The 22,609-nt window shown below is 39.5% G+C and overlaps 1 protein-coding gene across 1 annotated transcript; it reads left to right on the forward strand.

Annotated features, from left to right (window-relative positions):
- On the forward strand, positions 1-19,849 carry LOC113035562 (coiled-coil domain-containing protein 6). The gene is made up of 9 exons (XM_026191203.1): positions 1-396; positions 1,494-1,643; positions 3,530-3,658; positions 4,247-4,350; positions 5,521-5,681; positions 9,619-9,775; positions 11,786-11,886; positions 13,080-13,201; positions 18,279-19,849. Exons 1-9 carry the CDS (start codon positions 142-144, stop codon positions 18,480-18,482), a joined length of 1,383 nt encoding a protein of 460 aa, XP_026046988.1. The 5' UTR covers positions 1-141; the 3' UTR covers positions 18,483-19,849.
- The last annotated feature ends 2,760 nt before the right edge of the window (positions 19,850-22,609 follow it).

Below are 22,609 nucleotides of genomic sequence, written 5' to 3' on the forward strand. Positions count from 1 at the left end.
GTACTGGAGACATCCTGCTGGGGGTGCTATACCGTTAGGCGGGTGCAAGGTCACGCAGTGTACCATTCTGCTGTCTGCGCTCCTCAAACGCTGCAGCTGCCGTCGTCTTCTCTTCTCCACCACACACACCGTCGCACAGCCATGGCGGACAGCGCAAGCGAGAGCGACACCGATGGAGCGGGGAGCAGCTCCGCCACCCCGATGTCGTCCTCCGCTTCAAATTCGGGGAAACCGAGCATAGTCATTTCACAGTTTCGTTTGGAGGAACTGACCAACCGACTGGCCTCGTTACAGCAGGAGAATAAAGTTCTTAAAATTGAGCTGGAAACATTTAAACTCAAGTGCAAAGCCCTGCAGGAGGAGAATCGGGACCTCCGCAAAGCTAGCGTCACCATTGTGAGTAATGTTAGCTAGCTAACTAGCGAGATGCTATCCCCACCCCGTTTGCTGTTTTGCATTTGACAGAGTAAGTTAGCGCTAGCGAGTGTTGTTTGATAAAAGCTGAATGAGTGCTACGTGGAAATGTTACCTGAATTCGGCCCTAATTCTTTGCTGTTATGTTAGCCCTATTAACATTAGCTACCTGCTAATTTAGCCAGCGGGACAACGTCTGCTAGATGGTCGAGCTGCGATATCTTGCTACTTTGCTTTGTGTTATTTTGTGTTGCTAATCGTGGCTAACGTTAGATGAACTGCTAACGTCAACCAGAAAAAAACGTCAAAAAATTGGGTGGGCACCTCACGATGCGAGTTAACAGATTGATTGTAGATGTGTGGTCAGCTGATTACTCACTGCTCGGCATTGTCACCACGCTATGGCCAACATGGATATGGTAACTGAGTGAAAATAAATAGCCCACCAGAAGCCTTGGCACCGACTGATGCGTCATATTTCTTCATGCTCGGTTAATCAGTCCTAGCTTCATAAAAATGTGTAACCGATCTGCTTGATAGATGGGGAAATATGTAGGCCAAACTTAGCGAGCTAGCTAAATGCCACGCTCTAAATGTCTGCAAACCCAACCACACTTTCACACTGTCCACCCTCTGTGTAAATTTGTGAAGTTTAACTAGCTGTTTGGCTTTTATAATCCGCGCTGTTTTTCATAACGGCCAACGAAGCAGAATTTATTTTTGAGGTCAGGAGAGATAAGGGATGGGTGAATTTGAGAGTGGCAAGGACGCATGTATCACAAGCAGTGTAATGCTAGCTGTCCCAACACATTTCTTTATCCGCCCCCCCAGCCCATGTTTCTCTCAGTCACCCATTGCTGCAATATCTCTTGAGTCATTTGAAAGAATTATGCTTCCTCTTTGGCTGGCAAGCATCACTGCAGCAGTCTTTAGTTGATTGGTGCATGTTTCCCCTCACTGTCAGTAAGTTATAGTTTAATCAGGATAAAGGTGAAAACAGTGTGATGTGCCAGAAGCAAGAGTTTATGTCACTGATATCTCTTCTGTCGCTGTGTCTTTTTGTGTTTTCTGTCCCACAGCAAGCGAGAGCCGAACAGGAGGAAGAATTTATCAGTAACACCTTGTTCAAGAAAATCCAGGCTCTTCAGAAGGAGAAGGAAACCTTGGCAGTCAACTATGAGAAGGAGGAAGAATTCCTCACCAATGAACTGTCAAGGAAACTCATGCAAGTGAGTGATAGAAACAAGATTGGATGGGGAGGTGCACACTTTTAACGCACATTTTGGAGTTCTTTACGCCACACAGAGTGGAGAATAGTGTAACATTAGTTTAAAGTTTTCCCCTGTTATCTTACTGATCACAAACGTCAGTGTGGTATATCGTTTCTTCATGCTGTGTTATGCAAATTTCTTAAGTATTGTTGCTCTTGTTCATGATGTGCGGGGTGCTTGTCTATGCACACAGCAGCTAGTGCATTATCATCAACTGCAATTCTACTTGCCTGAAGCCTGGAAAAGCTCAAGATGACTTCACTGCAGCTGCTAGCACGTCTAAATGACTCTCAAATTACTCTCCTCCTGTTGTCGGTTATTTGGTTCAGTCTGTTTTCCACATCGTATTTTCCCAACTACAGAGCATATAGCACTCGCTCTCATATTTTGAATAGATAGCTGTAGGGTGACTAATGGTTTGTTGATATCTAAAGAAGTAGGGCTGTGAAAGAGATGCATGCAAATGTCTTAGCAAAACCCGCTTAAGGTCATACAGATCTACTTATTTGGGCTTTTTTTATATTCCTATCTTAGAATTTAACATGCAACAGACTTGTATCTACTTATGTCGGTAGATTAGTTGCTTAAAAATTGGGGCGACAGATGGAAAAATCAACTGAATATCAAAACTTATAATACTGAGCATGCAAATGACTCTACGCAGAAGCATTTTTGGGACAAATTTTGTTTTATTTGGGTTTTCCCAGCCATTAGTTTTGCTCCACTTTTTAGCTGCATTGTCCGTATTTGAATAACCCAACAACACAAGCACCCCAGCCCTGATTTTAAACTTGTGCCTTGTATATTAAACATTCACATGACAATAGGCTGTGCTGAATATTATCTATTATCTTGTAAATACACCAAAAAACACCCCTGATAATGTAAAATTGAGACCTTAAAGGTGTACTGGGCTGCATACTCCTAATATCCCACCCTCTTCATTTTTGTTGATGGTACTGAAAACAACATTACCTATTTTAAAGGAAGCCGATGAAACTCTCTATTTTCCTCTAATACTTATTATTAGTGCACATGATACTAAACAGAGTCCCATCCAACATTGCCTTTGTTCTGGTGCCAGTCAGAAAGAGCCTCTGCTTACAGAAGAGCCTAGTAGAATATAATCTCTCTCCAAGGACTTCATAGTCTGGCATTTATTCTTGAGTCTGTTTATAATGTTCACACAGTATAAAGGGTTGGATTGCTTTAATAAAATAGTTTCTAGTGTTAACTGAAGCAAGGCACCTTATTAAAACAAAATGGTTAGCTTTAATTAGGAAAAAATGCCTGCACTTTGGGTGGGGCACAACTTGGTAACCTGGTTTTGCATCCAGGATACTGCAGAGCACTCGACTCTCCATGAATGGAGTCATTGTAAGTTTAAACAGACTGATGTTTTGAGGTTTTCTAGTTATTTTTCTCAACAGCATGATGGAAATGGTTATATTTCCCTCTCCATTTTTTTTCCTTTAAGTGAATTTGCATCTCTTTCCCCATAATGAGTAATCAGTTATATAATCCATCACAGAGCTGTCCCATTTTGAATCAGCACTGAGCCGCACCCTTTTTCATGCTGGTGAACTGCCAAAAGTGATTACTTGGGTTGCCAAAACATTATTTTATATTGTCTGTTCTTCTGGGGAGTTTACCCTGAAACCAGTGGAATTGTCTAATGACGCTGTCTTTTATTATTATTTCATTGTATAAGCCGTGGTCATCTCTGTGGTCATCAAACAGCTTTTACATGTCTCATTGTGAGTTTGTTTTTCTCCGCTCCCTTTTTACTCATCTGTTTCTTCTCTTCATCTGTCAATGCACTGCTCTCTCCTTTTAAATTTTAGCTCCAGCATGAGAAGGCTGAGTTGGAGCAGCATTTGGAGCAGGAGCAGGAGTTCCAGGTTAACAAGCTCATGAAAAAGATCAAGAAAATGGAGAACGAAACCATTTCAAAGCAGCTAACCCTGGAACAGGTATGCTTATTATGGTAAAATGGGAAAGAATTGCTCATCCAGTGCAGTGCAGCCTATCCTTAAACTTCCATTTGTTCAGTCGCCATGGTAGAGTGAGATGCAAAAAATCTCAACGACGTTTTTTTCTTCCCACTGAATTTTAAGTGGAAAGAACATTTTGGTCTGTGGCTGGGTCAAACCTGCTGAAGCCACCGCATAATGTCTCCATGCCCTGACAGGAGATGTGCAGGCATTCGTTGTTGGTACTCGCTTATTAACGTGTCAGATTGATGCAGTGCGATGCCACTGTGCATCTTGGCCAGATACAAATAGAACCAAAAGTTATTTCACCTTAAAATCTGCCTCAGCTTCTTAAAGACACCAATCTTAGCAATAAAATACAAATATTTACGTTCTTAAACTACTTTAAAAAAATCATTATGATATGTCATAATGCCATATGCTTCTAAGTTTTAGAATACAAACTCTGAACTGAGATCTTGGATTTGCGATACAGTGTTTTTGTACACAATCCTGAATGCTTGTGAATGCATTTCAACTTCAAGGTTTCTCTTTCTGCCACACTCTGCTTTATCTTTCGTTTTTCAGTTGAGGCGGGAGAAGATCGACCTTGAGAACACATTAGAGCAGGAACAAGAAGCTTTGGTCAACCGACTGTGGAAGCGAATGGACAAACTGGAGGCTGAGAAAAGGTGATGAGACATACTGTGCTTCTTTTTCTTTGGCCATATACATAATGATTAGATTAATTGTGGCCAAAGTTCAAAACGATGAGGTAAACATTTTAAAACTGACTCAGCTGAATACTTCCAAAAGAAGCTTCCAAAGTTTTTCATCTTTTATGACAAGCTAACATCGGCTTATCTTGGATTTCTTTATATGGTCTTCTATTCAGTGGGCAGATGAGTTTCCTTTGCTCTTTCCTGACAGTAAACGAATGCTTCAGTTTACTTTATTGTTGCCAACTTAGTTGCAACTCTTTTCCAGAAAGTGCCTTGTAGCACATGACACTTTTCTTTTTTTTAAAAGCACACAGCTCTTCTCTTGCTCTTCTCTTGCTCTTCTGCTGTTGGTGAGAGGAGAGTGTCAAGAGAGAGAGCGACACAAGCAAGTTTATTTTCCATTTCCAGCATGAACAGAAACAAATGTAGAATCACGAGAAACGTTGTTTACATACAATGATGATTGAGTTAATCGACCAGTGAGCATAAACGTGTGGGTGAAATGTCACTAAGTCATAACAGTTGCGTGTTTCTTTTTCCAATTGTTTGTTTTTAAAAAATTTCAAGACTTTTCTTTTGGAAAAACTGCCAAAATGGTAAGGTACGCTAAATATGCCATGAACTTGATGGTTTTAGCCCAATATCTTTAAAAAGAAAAGGCCAACTACAAACTGAAATGATAGTATTAAATGGAGGGAAAAAGACTTTTACTTTTCATTTTTGACTAAATTAATTTATACATTTACTAATGGGTTAAGTACTTGTTATATGAAAGAAATATATTTGTTTGCATTGTTTTATTTTATAGTTAGCATAAAAATGTGCCAGTGTACCTTTTATATTCATTGCTTGTCTGTGTAACACAAAAAAGTAATTAGTTTATTAATTTTAACTTAAACATTAAAATCAAATAAACAGCAATAAGTAACTTTTCTTTTAAATTGCAGTTTTATGACAAATAACAGTAAGCTGAACTATTAATTATCTGTTTATATATGTAATTGGGCATTTATGCAAAATTAACTTAAAGGTTATACATCTAATTTCGTTTTTTTTTAATACAAATAATAATAAATAGAACATTTTGAATAATAATAATAATCCTGTGTTTTGTTTTGTTTTTCCAATTTTCCAAACTAGAATCCTTCAGGAGAAGCTGGACCAGCCTGTGTCGGCTCCACCATCTCCAAGAGATGTTTCCATGGAAATCGACTCACCAGAGAACATGATGCGGCATATCCGCTTCCTGAAGAATGAGGTGGAGAGGCTTAAGAAGAGCTTGCGCACCACTGAGCTGCAGCGTAAGTGGCCACTCAACTTGTCACATGATCAGAAGGAAAGTCAGTCTGAAGGGAGAGATGCCCTCAAGTGTTGATTAAGGAAGTGGTTGGTAAAATTGATTCTCGGATAAGTGCTTGTGCGTGTTCACTTGGAAAAAACAGGATCCTCTCTAGCCTGGTGCCTCCATACTCATATTTCTGTAGATATGTTCTAATGCAATATACAGTCATGTTACATCATTATTTACTGGTCATATTACACTGGATGGAAAGCAGAAAAAGAAAGGAATGGAGCTGTACACTGTTAGAAAACAAAAAAAAAAATTCAACTTTATTGTCATTGCACATGTCATAGGTACAGGGCAACGAAATGCAAGACACTAAGAAAGGTTGTAATCCATAATCGATTCCTTCTTTTGAAATGGTTAACCTGAACTCTGTTCTTAATCTAGTTGACTCTCGTTATTTTGCCCCAAAAGGAAGCAGTGTTACAAGTGCTTACATGTGCCCTTCCTTTTATTAAAAGAAAAAGAAAATATTGGTGACTGACAACCTGTCAGAATATTACCATGAACATGTTTAATGGATGGATGTTTTCCAGATGCCACATTTTGAAGCCATAGAGTTAGTGTTCCGGTCACACCCAAAAAATATGATCACTGGATTACTTGGTTATGGTTCACGGTGATCTGACCCAGCCTTCACGGAAAGCTTTATCAAAGAGGAAGGTTTTGCATCTCGCTCAAATTTAGAGAGGGTTTTTGTCTGTATGTATACTGTGAAAAGTATTGGTCCCATCACAGAACCCTGTCGAATTCCATGACTAACTGCTGACTCGTGATATCGTCATTATCACTTAGTTTATAATTATAGGGAGTAGAGCAGGGCGATATGACCAAAAATATTTATCACGATATACATTTGAAAATTTGCAATAACGATATAACTGACGATATAATTGGCACTAGACAAAATACTTTACAACTCCTCAACTTTATTAGTGCAAAAAGCCATCAATGTATTTTCACTTAAACAAGCAGCTTTTTTATGTGCATTAAAGTTATATAAAAAATTAACAAATGCAAATTCCTTGCTGACAGTTTAACCAAAAGGCATTTCCAGTGGAAATTGGCCGACATATCCTCAGCATAACCATGTATAATATCCACAAAACTTAAAAAGAGGTTATACACACACAATACGGTAATAGTATGTTGAAGCACAGTACGTATCACTCCGCGAGGCTCCTGTCTACGATAGCCGTAATGCTCCGACAATCCATCAAGCAGTGCGGCTTCGTAGTTTAGCAAAGTCGTACTGAAACATTTGACAGATTTTCGAGCACTGTGTACCACATAAAATCGTTTCCAGGTCAGTAAACACAACCAGAATTCATACATAAGGCACACGGGATTATAAGGGGCACTGTCGATTTTCAGAAAAATCAAAGGATTGATTTTAAGTGTGCCGTATTTTCCAAAACACATGGTAATAACGACGGCCCGCTAGCATGCGCTACCAAAAATAGTGCTTTGTTGTGTATCTGACGGACGAAAGCCAAACCAGTTCCACACCACAGAAGTTGCAGTATTTTTACAAAACAATTCTGGTTCATCCGTTTCATTCAACGATCCACTTTCGCTCTTCTCATTCTGCGTCGCCGCCACGTGCGTATGTAAACAAAGGCACTGCGCATGCGCGTTTTACCCATATTCTATCGCGATATTTCATTTTCTTATTGTTGCCCAACATTACACCGGTATTACTGTGAACGGTATGATATAGCCCAGCCCTAATAGGGGAGCAGTAGGAAAACTGTGAGCAGTTAATCACAATCCAAATGATGCATGTAAAAATGCAACCAGACTTCGGATCTTGTCTCACACAAAATGATCTTGTGGATTGTTATTTTCTTCTTTATACATAACTGTTTGTGGCTGGAGTGATCTGGTGGTTTAATAGAGGCAGCCTTGGGCATTAGAGCATTTGATTTATTTATTTTTTCCTAGGATGTGGAGTAATACTAGAGCACTGCATTTGGTTGCAGACATTGATAACAGCTTGTTTTACGGCTTATTTAAAAAGTACCAACACTACATGCGATATAAGATTTTTTTCATATCACGATATGTTTTTTTCATTTCAGGCGATAACGATATATATCACGATATAAGCCAAATAGCTATATTTGTAAGATTTAAATGTGCCGTTGCTCACAAGTAAAATGTGAAATAATCAGCAGCTTGTTTTGATTTAAATATTTATTTCCCATAATAAGTTCAACAGGGCAGATGTACATAAAATGAGGCTCCAGTTTCAGATAAATAAAGGCAAATATTACAAACTACACAAAAGGTAGCTGCTAAAGCGTTTAAGTTTCAAAGTAGAACAAACAAAACAGACTACTAAATTGTCAGTTCCACTTAGAAACAAAATATTAATTCTAAAAATAAATCTTAGTTTATTTTACAGAAGAAGAGACAAAATTGACTAACTTATATAATATTGCTTTGGAAGCGCTGTCTGAGAGACATGTTTATGTCCAGGGAGTTGGTAACGAGGTTCCATTACCTTAATTAGCTGCTTGAATCCTTCATTGTTGACCGTGTTTATTGGTAGCATGTCTTTAGCAAGACAGTAAGCTATGGCATTCGTTATGTTGCTATGTCTCTTAGCTTTTTTGACGCTGGAGAAAGCCGACTCAATTGACTGTTGCTGCTTCACAGGGATTCCCCTGGTTGTTTTTGATGACGAATTAGCGCTTTCAGTCAGAGATTGAGCGTGCTCCTAGTGGGTGGCACTGCTTCAGGTGATAAAAAAGGTTTGCTGTATTTCCAGACTTTGTGGGAACATGCTTTCGGCACAATTTACAGTGCGCGTTACTCTGTTTTTTTTGTCAGACTTCAGATAGCCGAAATACCTCCACACTACAGAACTTCTCTGGCCTTTCCTTTCGACAATCTCTCCGGCATTGCAACCGTCATCTGTGTTCTCTTCGGTAACCTGGTCACCCAAGCTCTCGGTTGATTTTTCTCTAGTCGGCACGCTCATTTCCTCCATTACATCCAGCCGGCACGGCGGCTGGATGCTTCCCAAACAAATACACATGTGTGCCTTGGCACTTGAGCTGTACGTAACAAGTCACGTGACGTGACGCTGCGGCTGTGATTGGTTCGGCTCTGCGCCGCTTTTCTTATTGGCTATTCATTTTTTTTTTGGTTTTTTTTTTTATAAGAGGAAGAGAGAGAGAGAGAGAGAGAGAGATGAGGTCTATCGCAATAGTGTCATTTTTCTATCGAGAAAAAGTTATTTCGCAATACATATTGTTATCGTTCTATCGCCCAGCTCTAGTTAATGCCAGAGGAGGTTTGGACCTCTGCTGTTGAGTCAGCAGAGCTTTGGGAGCCTTTAGGTTCTGTGTGCTTCAGTATTTGGTGACATTGTACAACTTTACTTGGTCTGCCGCTTTGAGCCCGAGTCGCTGTGGTTCTTAAACACTTCCGCTTTATTATAACACCACTTACAGTTAGACATTTGATTTCTATACACCTGTAGCAATGAGACTGAAAGCCCAGGTTTTCCATATTTTTATTTTTTTTTTGTTTTTCAGAAAGCAAGAAGTGATAAAGATTGATCATTGTGGCTATGGTTTGATTTTGCCACTAGGTGGGGATGTCAGACCAGCCTTAAACACGTGCTCCCAAAGCTAAGCCAAGTGACAAGACACCAGAAATACTGAAGCTTGTTGCTTGCATTACTCTTAGTTGAGATTGTTTTGGACCTACTTTCACTTTTTTCCTAAAATGACAACAATGTATTACACAAGAAAACCAGGTTACATTCACAGCTCTTAAAGAGAGGGTATTATGTTATGCTAGGAGTAGTGCAGGTGTAATTTGTGTTATTGTATAGTAATAGTGCGATTCTGTCAAGTTTAAATCCCAATGTTCACTTTCAGATACAGAGAAACGTGCCCAGTATATAGAGGAGGAGCGACACATGAGGGAGGAGAACATCCGGCTGCAGAGAAAGCTTCAGAGAGAAATGGAGCGCAGGGAGGCCCTGTGTAGACAACTGTCGGAGAGTGAATCCAGTCTGGAGATGGATGATGAGAGGTAGGTGCAACAAACATAGAAAGATGATCAAAAAGTTCACAATAATACACAAAGTCATACATACCAGCAAATAAAGAGAAAATGGAAAAGAGTTAAATGGATTGAACTATACACTGGAGCTCGATGTTTCTTAGAGGCATTTGGCTTCACTGGGCATTTATACTGCTGACATAGCCAGTTGGATAAAGGGACCTGTGAGAATCAAAAGATGAGGGCACAAAAGTAGGGCAAATGCAAATGACAAAAGGCGTGTTTGCCACAACGGCACACAACAATTGGTCTTCCAGTAGGCAGTCATTGTTGCTGTTAAAAAGGCCTGCTTGTGATAAAGCAAGGTGACAACATGGTGTCTGGTAACTTTTTGGCTGGCTGTCAGACACAAAAAACACAGAGCTTAAATCAGTTCCGCATTCCTTGGTGTTTCATCTTAATTGTAAAAAAATGCTTCTTTTTTTTCCTAATGAATGTTTAACATTGACCTGCAGATTCAGGTCATGCTATCGCTGCCACGTTTACTTCTGATACATGTAGAAAAGTCAAAATAATTAGCAGTAGCTTTGTTTGGTTTGGAAAGACCTGCGCTTTCTTGATGAAACTTAAAAGAAACCAAATTTTGGCTTAAATGGTCCTTACAGACTTCCTTCTGTTTGTGAGTGAATGGTCCATTTGAACTTTGTGCAATCCTTTCTACTCCTGGGACCAATTAACCCTCAGACACAAGTTGTACCACATGGTCCTTCTTTTTATTCAGAAGTGAAAACAAGACCAAGTAGTTTGGGGTGGCTTCAAGGTTTATGTTTACTAAAACAAAACAAACACTGTTGCACTTCACTGAGTATGGGGTCATCCACCAGATTTTTGTTTTTTAAACATACCAACTCTTCCTACTATTGCTGATCAAATTGGCTCATTGTGTATGATTAAACATAACCAAATACAGATTCCACTGGTTTAATGCTTTCAGTTAAATCAGTTTAGTAGCATGTTGAAAGACAAAGTTGTTTACAACATTAAATCAACTTTCTGCATTTTGTCTCCTTCCGCAGTGGCAAGATGGTGTAAAACAAACCCCCACCATTTTCCCAGAACTAGAAATTGTAATGTTTAAGAAAAACAAATGTATGTAAAACACTATCCAGTTCAAGTTTCTTTATTGTTGTGTACCTGGTTCAGGCCTCTGTATCAGATGCATGGGTGTCACTCATCTTTCAAGTCGGAGTGCAAGGATCACACAGCTAACTTTTTTTTAAAGTTAGTTACACTTTAATGTTATTAAAGTGTAACTAAAAACAAAACAAAAAAAAGAGAGAAAATAATTATAACTTAAAAAATATTTATAGAGCAAATATCCTTGCATATGCCCTACACGAGGTAATACTTTAAAAGATTCAAACTCACTCTGAAACTAATAAAAAATATACATTTTCAAAAAATTAAAAGCTAAACTGAAATGAGCAAACCTAGAGAAACTAAACCAAATGAAAAATAAGGGTCAGAACTAAATAAAAAATAAAATCTAATTTGAAAACACAAAATTGTAATAACTGATGTGCTTCCAGTACCTCTGAATGTTAGTTGTTGCATACAAAAGCTGAGGAGGAAGAAGAAAACAGGGCTCTAAATAGCTTTAGTATATGGCCATTTCAAAGAAGCAGCATATGGCAGTAAAATCTCAGTTTATATTAAATCTTCCTGATTATCAGTAAAAACTTTTGTTAATTTTAGGAAAAAGCTTTTTTCTGCATGCACAGGATGCTCCTTTGATCACACTCAGACGTCGACATCAGTATCTTCTCCTTAGGAACTTGAAAATGTATCGTGTTTTTCTCCCATACAAAATAAGCCAAATTGAGCACTTTCAGAAGCCCACTTTGAGTAGCCATACAGAAGCTTTTCACATTGCATCTCAAGGAGTAACTGTCATCATTGATGTAGCACTTTTTGCCTGTTTAACACATTACAATATGCTTGGATTGCTTTTTGCATTACAAAAATATGTCGTACTTTTAGGTACTTCAATGAGATGTCTGCACAGGGTCTGCGAGCCAGGACCGTGTCCAGTCCCATCCCTTACACTCCCTCTCCCAGCTCCAGCCGACCAATATCACCAGGTAGGTAAAAACACAACAATAAACGGCCTTTGATAGCGATTAATACAACTTTTTGCCAGACAGCAAGCTTTATCTTTGTTCCAGCTTTTATCTTAAAATCTTGTAGGTACTCTGTCAAATCAAGACCACACAATTACAGCTTAATTGTCACACTGCATTTTATATAAGCTTCGTGCTCAGGTAGAACTTTGCTGCTCACTGTGAGCCTGACAGGCCATGATGTGGGGTTTACACTGAATACTATCTAGAAGTCCGCAGAGCTTTCGTTTTTGTTTTTTTCCCCCTGATGAAAAAAAGATGATAAATAAAGACTAAAATCATAATGACATGTATTGAAGCCTTGAAAATGAAAATATTCTGGAGAGACGAGATCCAAGCAGAGCTAAATGGTCTAGAAAGTCAGACAAGCACATTTGCCCTGCCCTGGGAAAGAGTACAGCTTTTTTTGGTTTTGTTTGTTTTGAAAATGTGATAAAATGTCAATGTTTGGGAGAAAGAAAAGAGCAAGACGTATAGACACATTTCACATTTGATGTCAATGAAAATAAGACTCTTAGTGAACATGTGGAGCAGCTAAAAACACAAACATTCTCATCCTACACTTTATTTTATTAAACTTAATCAAATTTAGATTTTGTCTACTACAATCCTATTTTGTCGACTAAAATGAGACTTAAACTAAATGTCAGAAAACTGAAATGAAGTCAAAATCTGCTCTCAAATTTAACACTGGTGGATACGCTCCTAGCTTACTGATCTTGGCACTATAGGTAATTTAGTAAAGATTATTATTGGATAAATGACCATTTGCAAAAGTATAAAAAGTACAGGAAAAAATAGAAGAATAAAATAATAATTGTTAGTATAATAAAAGGGAGAGCACCATCATATTTCAGTCACCCTTACTCTCTTTAGGCACAGACCTAATGCTAAAAATAGTGCAGAAAAAAATTAACATTCATTTCTGGTCTGCGTACTAGTTTATGATACAATAAGGTATGATATCAAAGTAAATATTTGGTCAATGATAAAACAGTCATCCTGTGCCGGGACACTGCCAGCCACAAAGAACTTCCCTCTTATATCGACGTAATCTTGGAGTGAGTATTGAGGAGGAAAATGAAAGTGTCTAGAATTGATGTTAACTTTTAATAAAATGTCTTTCTCCCTCTGGCTGTCTCATTTTCTTACAGGTCTCTCATATGGCACCCACACAGTTGGCTTCACTCCTCCAGCTACACTGTCCAGAGCTGCCATTTCCCACTACAACACCCCCGCCCTGCACGTCCACGGAGGCTCCTCTCATGCCGTAGCAGTAAGTGACACCACCCACATCATCTTTTAGAAAATTATTGAGAATTCACACGTTTTTGTTTTATTTTATATATTTATTTATTTTTTAAACCAGATTTCCGGCAGGTTTCTCAATTAATCATCAAACAAAATTTCTGACCAATAAACTCAAAACTAGTTGCTCTGTAAAGGAGTAAACAATTGACAATAAAAATAATAGGTGTATAACCTTTCGTATTATAAAATTATTTCAGTTTTATGGGGGTATAAAGATGTTTTCCAGTTCAAGTACATAGAAATGATCAACAAGTTTAATGATTAAAAGTTGTGTTAATTGTGACTTCATAAGAGCAGCAGTTTGCTCTGAGTCAGCATGATCTTTGAACTATATTTAATCAGTGAGCTGCGTCCATTAAATGAACCTTAAATGAGGACACCCACGTGGAGACATGTACTGCCTGTTGTTTTGTTAAATTTACTGCCCTGTCTATATTTTTTAATGTCAAGGCTAGCTCTATTGATAATACAGTACTCTTCAGCATGGTGGATCTTTAATGCAACAACGACTATGACGTTAACTGTCACTTTTCAGTGGTTATTTAAAGGTCTAACCTGTTTACACTCCCATGTCATGACTTTCAGATATTACAGTCCTTAAAATGAGTATAAGTAGGAGGAATAAAACTGTGTGTGTCCACCAGTATTCACTCAGTAGAGGAGTCTAGATTTTGACTCTCAAAGAATACTGGCTTCTGCAAACATTGTTTGTATTGTTGGCATCAATACTAGAACTTACTTAGCATAACTCGTAAATGTCCTAAGTTCCAATTAGCTGTGTGTCCATCTCTTCAGCACACTGATAACTAAAACAACACTGACTTATCTATTTATATTTATTAATAAGATATAGATATGTTTAGTAATATTTTACACCAGGGGCATGGTTTGAACCTGTTTCTATTATGCCTCCTATCCAAAAGAGCATCACAAAGTCATAAAATATATAAATATCTCACCAGTGTTTCCCCTGACATTACCTTGGCAAGGCTGGTTTTGATGAAAATATCATTAACTATAATACTGCTATAGTAGTTATACTGTGGAAGTTTTATTTAAAGCAGAATCATTTCATAATTTAAAAGTGAAAGTAAGAAGAAATGTGGATTCGGTTTGGGGTAATAATGTGTGGTGCACACAGCGCTGTTCTGATAGTAGTAATGTGTGTGTATATAGAGTTGTTACATAAACAAACGGATGTCATAATCCTTATCAACTAAAGTGGGAAATGAGCTGGGGTGTGTAAATTGTGACAGACTGCTCACAAAGTGAATGATTACTGTTAGGTTTGTATGTCTGTTTACAAAAAAGTACTCGAATTAAGTTCAGCCACCCTGTTGATTCAGTAGTGATATTTGACCTCGAGAACACAATGATGATACAAAATTGCCATCAACAATCCCCTCGATGATTGTAAACATTGTCTGCCGTACACACACACACACGCTATGTACCAGTTGTTGTATTAAGTATGGAGTTAGCATTGTGCATGTTTGTGTGGTTTATTTTTAGGACTTAAGCTAATGATGATACATAATACTCTACCTCACACAAGAGGAGATGTGAGGGAGAGTAGTCTCGAGCAGTGGCACACAACAGGTCTGCCCTTCCTACCTTAGGCTGGACATTCCCAGTCGAAGCCCCCGTTTAATACACGCAGTCTGCCAGTCTCACCATCAAGAGACTGGGATGCAGTACGCTGAGCTTATTTGACTACAGAAAACTGCTGGCAGACAGTGGAGACATAGTTCGGTGTGGTGGACACTGAATCACATACTGGCGCCAGATGAAATTCACAGCTGGGACCAGTTGATTCCCAGGCTGCCCTGCTCCCAGAAAGAATACCCAGGCTATTTGCAAATATGCTTCTTCCAGACTGGCCTTAATTAGTAACACAGACCACTACATCACATCTGGGCAGATCTGCTGTCCAGGCATGCTCATTACAAAGATTGGGCTATTATGGAGTAGATGCGGATCACTTAAAGAGAAAAGGCATCTTCAGTCATTCATGCACTGTTTGCCCCAGGGCATGTCAGAGTTCATGCTTGCCCATTGTATTGATGGTATTTTCTCCACTGGCTTTTTCTTCATCTGAAGAACAGCAGCAGCACATGTTGCATCCTGTTTATGCTTGACAAATTTATGCAGAACTAAGAGTTTATGGAGAAGTGATCAACTTTTCATTTTCTAGGGTACGTTATTACAAACCTACAGCTCTCACACTGGATTATGAAGGCATTTGGTTTATCCTGTCCAGGTCAGGGTCTGTGTTTTCCAGTGGACCTGCAAGCTAATTCCACATGGGGTCTGTTACTCAGGTGTGAAGTAGGTTTCAATCAAGAAAATCCACGCACTTGCAGGCTTATGCTCTGCCCTTCACATTTGTCCTGTTTTATAAACTTCCAGTTTACAAAATGGGATAAAAACTGGAAAGCAGCTCAGGTAATACTCAGTTCTTGGTCTTCGCTTGAACTTTTTAAGATTGTTGGAGATAAGCTCTTCTGGCAATATGGGAGCCTCCATATTTCAAAGTGAGAAGTAAAATGCTAGGAATGATAGTTTTGGGTTACTTGCGTAACCCTGGTCCTCAGAATAACATGCCTGAGATGTCTCCCCAGACTGTCTGACTATTGCAACGGGCATTAAAGTTTGGCATAATGGGATGGTTTAGACTTAAATCCTTCTGAGGAACAGACAGGGAGGCATAAGACTGAGTGAGACTGCTCTGAGAAGGGTTGTGCCATGCTGGTACAGTGTTATAGTTATTACCTGGATTAAAAATGTATGTAGGGGGCGTATTTTTTTTTTTATTAAACTTTACTCCTGATTGTTGGATCTCATTTATACCTCTCTCCTAGCATTCTCCCTGTTTAGAATAGAATAGAATTCAACTTTATTGTCATTGCACATGCACAGGTACAGGGCAACGAAATGCAGTTTGCATCCATCCAGAAGTGCTTTAGTGATATAGATATATTACAATATATATTAGCAATAATATAGATATGTGAGTATATTACAGAAATGGGTCTATTATGGTATGTTATAATGTACACGGTATGAAGTATGTTGTGAATATTCTATAACTATAAGTATGTACAGGCTGTAGTGAGTACAAGCTATGTACAGGATATGAACAGGATATAAATATGAAAAACTATACAGAATATGAAATAAATAACTTTACAGAATCTGGGATATACAGCTATACAGAAATGGGAACTATGCAAGTTGTAAACAGTTGTAGGATTAAAGATTATCGAATGTACAGAATGATTATTTACACAGAGCTATACAGTAGTGCAGTTAAGATAAGTGAGGGTGTAGATAGTTTCTACAGAGGCTATATAAAGTGCTAGTGGTTGTGAGTGGTGGTTCAGTCCATGTTATTATTGTGTTTGAGGGTACAGTTGTCCATTGTGGGTGTGTATGTTCAGTCCATGAGTTTAACGTGGGTCAGATGTCAGGAGGCAGAGTTCAGGAGTCTGACAGCTGTGGGGAAGAAGCTGTTCCGGTACCTGGTGGTCTTAGTCCGGAGGCTCCTGTGGCGCCTCCCAGAGGGCAGGAGGGTGAAGAGTCCATGTGATGGGTGACTGGGGTCTTTGATGATTTTCCCAGCCCTTTTCAGACACCGCTTCCTGTAGATGTCTTTTATGGCAGGAAGTGGTGCTCCGGCGATGCGCTGGGCAGTTTTCACGACCCTCTGCAACGCCTTCCGGTCCGAGGCAGAGCAGTTCCCGTACCAGACTGTTATACAGTTGGTCAGGATGCTCTCGATGGTGCAGCGATAGAAGTTCACCAGGATGTCTGAGGACAGGTGGTTCTTCCTCAGAGTCCTCAAGAAGAAGAGGCGCTGGTGAGCCTTCTTGACCAGCTTGGAGCAGTTGGTCGTCCAGGTGAGATCCTCGGAGATGTGGACTCCCAGGAACTTGAAGCTGCTCACACGCTCCACAGCCGTCCCCTTAATGTGGATGGGTGGATGTGGGTCAGCATTCCTCCTGTAGTCCACGATGAGCTCCTTGGTCTTCTCGGTGTTAAGCAGCAGGTTGTTTCTGTCGCACCACTCAGCCAGAGGATCCACCTCCTCCCTGTAGGCGGCCTCATCGTTGTCACTGATGAGGCCAATCACCGTGGTGTCATCTGCAAACTTAATGATGGTGTTGGAACCATCAGCAGGTCTGCAGTCGTGGGTGAAGAGGAAGTAGAGGAAAGGGCTCATCACACAGCCTTGTGGTACACCGGTGTTCATTGTGATGGTAGATGAGCAGCGGTTATCCAGCCGGACATGTTGGGGGCGGTTGGTCAGGAAGTCCAGTAACCATTTGCAGATGAGGGAACTGATACCCAGGTCTGTCAGTTTCCTGATGAGTTGTGAGGGGTGGATTGTATTGAATGCTGAACTGAAGTCTATAAACAGCATTCTGGCATAGGTGTTGTTGTTGTCCAGGTGTGAGAGGACAGAGTGCATTGCGATGGAGACTGCATCCTCTGTGCTCCTGTTCCGGCGGTATGCGAATTGGTGGGGGTCCAGGGTGGGGGGGAGACAGGATTTGAAGTGTGCTAGGATGAATTTACTTTCTGTTCTTCTATGTGGATGTTACAAACCACTGTCTCCATTTAGCCCCTACAAGAATTTTTAGGGAAATGACTGGCTGGGAAATCAGAACCTCGAAAAGATTACTTTTTTTCCGTTTATTCCATTTGTCAGTTTAGAATTGCTGTTATCAGGTCTTGATGAACAGCTCAGTAGGGGAAACATGTAATCTTGGCATTCATGATCTTTTTCCTGCAGTCGTTTGTAACTCTGGGAGCACAGTCCCACAAAAAGAGTTGATATTTTCACAATTACCCTCCTTGGCTATGTCTGGGAACAATTAAACGCATAAACTTTTTAAAAATGTATTGATAAAACAAAATTTCTCCGAATGTCTGTTTGCCATAAACTCTATTTTCTGCATGACATTTTTAGAATTCTGTCATCTGGTTGTGATTTACAAGCAATCTGTGTTTATTCGTTTCTTTCTCCTTTTGTCAAACAGCGGCCTTCCCCAAGAAGAAGCACCAGCCCTGACAAATTCAAACGTCCAACACCCCCACCCTCCCCCAACACACACTCAGGGGCCCAACAGGCTCAGCCTCCGCTACCCCCGCCAGCTCAACCCATGGTCCAATCCATGTCCTCCCCGGCAGCCATGTCACAGCACGCATCAACAGCGCAGCAGCAGCCTCCCTCCCAGCCTTAAAGCCACACACACAGTCTCTGTCTTTGCGCGTGAGCGCGCCCACTGAATGCCACGATGCTAATGCAGCAGCTTCCATCATTACCAGCTCTGGAAGTGAAGTTTCTTACTCTGTACCAACTCAACAAAAGACGCAGCTTCAAAAGTTTTGGAGGGAAAAGAAACAAGATAGCTACTCGCCTTCAGTGAGGCTATCTGCCTGCCAAATCTTCATGTGGCGTTACTTAACTTCTCTTAAAAGGAATGGATAATTGAAAAATAATCACTTCTGGGATTTGTAGGATAATTATCTGTTCCACCTTTTGTCTTGTACATGTTTTTTTTTTCTTTGCTTGGGACTTTAGCTGGTTGGAATTGTTGTTGTGGCGCTTCTAAGATAGCACAAACAGCACATACAGTATGTTTCATGGTTATGTTTTACGATAGGTTGGATGTTTCGATCGATCGATGGATGGATGTATGGCTAGAGAGTTGGATGGCTAAATAGATGGATGTGGTCAATTATTTTCATGCCTATAATATGACACTTGATTGCAGTAATGTCCTCCACTCCAGATCACCCTCTGTCATTAAAGCAGTGTAAAACAGTTCACCACAACCCCAAGTTTAACGTGGCTTTGATTAGGTCAACAAAACGGTGTCATAGAAGAGTGCTAGGAGTTTCTCCATTATAATAGGGCATTGATCAAACGGTGCTTGCAGCACAGGTATTTTAGTTTGTGTAAGCATTCAAAGATCTGCTGCTCCTATGTTAAAATGAAAAGGAAAAAAAGCATCAACGAGGATGGACACATAAACCACAGATAAATGTCGCCTTTTGAGGTGTTTGAAAATATAGTCTGAGGTGTTACAACTTAGTCATGTACTCAGTCTCTTCTCTGATCTTCTCTCTCTGGTGTATTTCTGAAAGCTTCTGTCATCCTTATGGATATTCCCATCAGAAAAAAAAAACAATGCTCTTTACACTAAATATACATACTGCGAAAACATTCTAAATGAATGGTACTGTTGAACTAAATTTCTATGTATGATTAAAGCTCTTGAGATGACAACTTCTGTTTTAATTGTGAATTTTATGAATATCGTTTGATACTCCGTTGTAATGTAATAACTGTGGGTGTAAAACTGATAAGCAAACCTGGAAGACAATCTTTTTTTCTTTTTTTTTTTCTTTTTCACTTTCACACCTGCGATTTGATGCACTTGCTTAATTTAACAAAACATTTCAACAGGCTCAAAAATGCATCATCTTTTTGTGTATTTAACTTCACTGGAATGTTTCACTGTGGTAGTTATGAGAGTCTGACAAATCTCTGAAGTAGTTGATGGAAAATGTTTGTGCCTTAAATAAACTGCACCAACAAAGCTCACAACCTGGAACAGTAGAAACATTTTTATATTTTTTTTTATATTCACCATTTAACATTATAGGGCAGTATGCGTTTATGAGCACAGGTAGGTACACTTCAACACAGGTAAGACTGCTAAGGGTTAATGTCTTACCAAAAATGGCTCAGTGAATATGATAGATTGCTGTAAAAGTTTGCAAAGGCTGACATTGTTCCCCCCTCTACAGACACCAGCAGGTCAGCTGCCACTTACTCAGTCTCCCACAGTGGATTTACGGTACACTTATAGTTCCTAGAGGATATAATGACTGGTGATTCCCCAACTTCCTCTAAAGTGTGTCACTATGAGGGTGACTCTTGAAATGTCCCCAGAGAAATGCGTGGATAAACGGCTATTTATGTTTAACGGCAGAATAATAAATCCTAAAGACTGCTGTGGTCCTCTGACAACTTTGCTATTCTGCTAAAACGACACTCCCTCTGATATGATGCTCTTAAACTCTGTGCTTATCGGGATTATTTATAGTGATCTTTAGAGGACTGAACTTGTGAACATGATATCAAATTGATAAAAAATGAACTTCTAAATCTACCTGTTAAATATGTTCAAATTTTAACTGCTATTTCAGTCTGATATTAAAATGGTTGGTAGATCAGCAATTTGCGTGGCCAGCCATGCTGCTAACTACAAATTGAAATAAAGATCTTTTATCCTAAGATGTTAATCTGTTGCAACAACCACATCATGTGATGTCCTCTTGTATAGATCTGCTGACACTCCACTGCGCCAGTGTCTGATTTTCATTTCCTACTACACATGGTTCTAACCGGTTTCAACTGGATGGAGACCGGAGGAGTGGTTTCCATAAATCAGTCATTCCAGGATCATTTAACACGGTAAACCTTTGTAATGTGGGTGCAATAACCTGGCGTGGGAAGAGAACAGGACAAGGATGACAGCCTGCAAAACACATTAGACTTCCATTAGGTCTCCGCATGTAACTCTTCCTGTTCGCACATACACTCAGCTTAATCTCACCAAAATCAAAATACACATCTCATCCTAAGAGTGACATAAGTATATCTTTATTTGAAGGCTTGCTGAGAGTTCTGGCACAACTAAAGTGGATCCTGTGTTTTTCTACTGTGGTGCGGTGTTCTCACTTACTGCTAAAGCCAGCAACCTGAACTAATCCAAGCATGAATCCGTACTGGAAGCTCAGGGTGGCAATGCTGGGTGTTAAAGTGGCCTTTAACCTCTGCAGCTTTATGGAGCTAGGATGGCCAAACCACCCAAGATTTATCCAGACTGCGGGGTGGCGCTGTGTGCTTACACCTGCCAAGCCTCTTACGGAAAGGCACAGCGGGCCGCTGAATCTCAGGTGTCATAAAAGTGTTAGATAAAAAGACAAGCTATTAAACTAAAGTCAGCACACATAAATCTCACGGGAACGTGTGAGTATACTAAATGAGCTTTGGGTGAGTAATGTGAGCATAATGTCTCAATGAGACTATTTTCAAAATACATTTCTTTATATTTGAATATGGGATATACATTACAAGACATTACTTGTAAAGAACAAAATGATTGCTCAAGCCCACACACAGTGTTTGGGGTTAATCCACAGATCTCAGTGTTAATAATTTTTTATGTCTGGAGTGACAGCTGAAGTATAAAATGATTTTTTTTTTTAAAGCAGCTGAAATTGTGTTTAATCCTAATTTCAAACCTTACATGGCATGTGTCTCAAATTTAGTTGGTGAAGAAATGTTATTTTACCGTGTGGAGCAACAATTAGGGATCGCAAAAGGCACAACTGTTTATTTTAGGCTTAGCATTGATTTTGCAATGCTAGTCGAGGCATTTAAGGTCTAACAGCAAGTTATAAGTCAAAACACACATGGAGCTTATCAAACATAATGATCCGCAGTGTGAAATACCTTGGATTACAGACGAGGAAAATAGGCCTGTAATTATTCAGGTCAACCTCCAAACTGAGGAATTACTAAACACCTGGGCGTAGACGCAGGTGATTTTCTCTAGTAGTTTTTACAAATAAATTTATATGCTCTGTGATCTCAGGTTGGCTGAACTGTTATCTTTGATGTTGTACATGAAGTTGCAAGATTAAACATGTTTGCAAAGCTTCAAGCATATAACAATCATGTGAAGATTTATGCAAATTTCACTCTCATTATTACTGCGGCATCAAACAAGTATTGAAAACCAAACTTACTTTACTGCTATTTGAAGTTTGCAAAACATAAAGCTTAAAATTTAAGATCGGTGGATCTTAGATGGATTTTAACCCAGTGGAATTAATAGTCCATATATGGAACCTGGGAATGTTTGAATGCATCAACATCAATTCTAGTTTCAGTCAGTAGTGCTTAAAGTGTGTCATAGCCACTCTGTAATCCACTCCCCAAACAACCTCAAATTCCTAGCTCTGTCTGTGACATGCACTACATCTAGTTGAAACTGGTTTGGAGCAACATGTCAGTGTAATGTGACTGTAAAGTACAATTAATTCTGTCTCCCTTTTTCTTTTTTACACTTAGTTTTTCAGGCAGAAGGGGATTATGGAGCCTAAATCTTTTCAGTAAGACCCCTTTTGGCAGCAGACCTCAGCTCTGGGAAAAGCATCAAAGATCCTCAAGAATTTTGAGTTCATTCAGTGTGCAAACCTGTTTTACCTCTCCTTTCTTCCTCTCCTCTCCCATTCTACTCTGCTTCCCACCATCACGCCCACTATTCATTGGTGACTTGGTTTCACAATG

Source organism: Astatotilapia calliptera, chromosome 13 (genome assembly GCF_900246225.1).
Source record: "Astatotilapia calliptera chromosome 13, fAstCal1.2, whole genome shotgun sequence".
NCBI classification, from domain to species: Eukaryota; Metazoa; Chordata; class Actinopteri; order Cichliformes; family Cichlidae; genus Astatotilapia; species Astatotilapia calliptera.

What these genes read in the sequence shown, in the direction of transcription:
- LOC113035562 (XM_026191203.1), top strand. Translation starts at nt 142, where the DNA reads ATGGCGGACAGCGCAAGCGAGAGCGACACCGATGGAGCGGGGAGCAGC. An exon ending in TGTCAAGGAAACTCATGCAA is followed by an intron (nt 1,644 to 3,529) that starts GTGAGTGATAGA and finishes TTTAAATTTTAG; the next exon opens with CTCCAGCATGAGAAGGCTGA. An exon ending in AAACTGGAGGCTGAGAAAAG is followed by an intron (nt 4,351 to 5,520) that starts GTGATGAGACAT and finishes TTTCCAAACTAG; the next exon opens with AATCCTTCAGGAGAAGCTGG.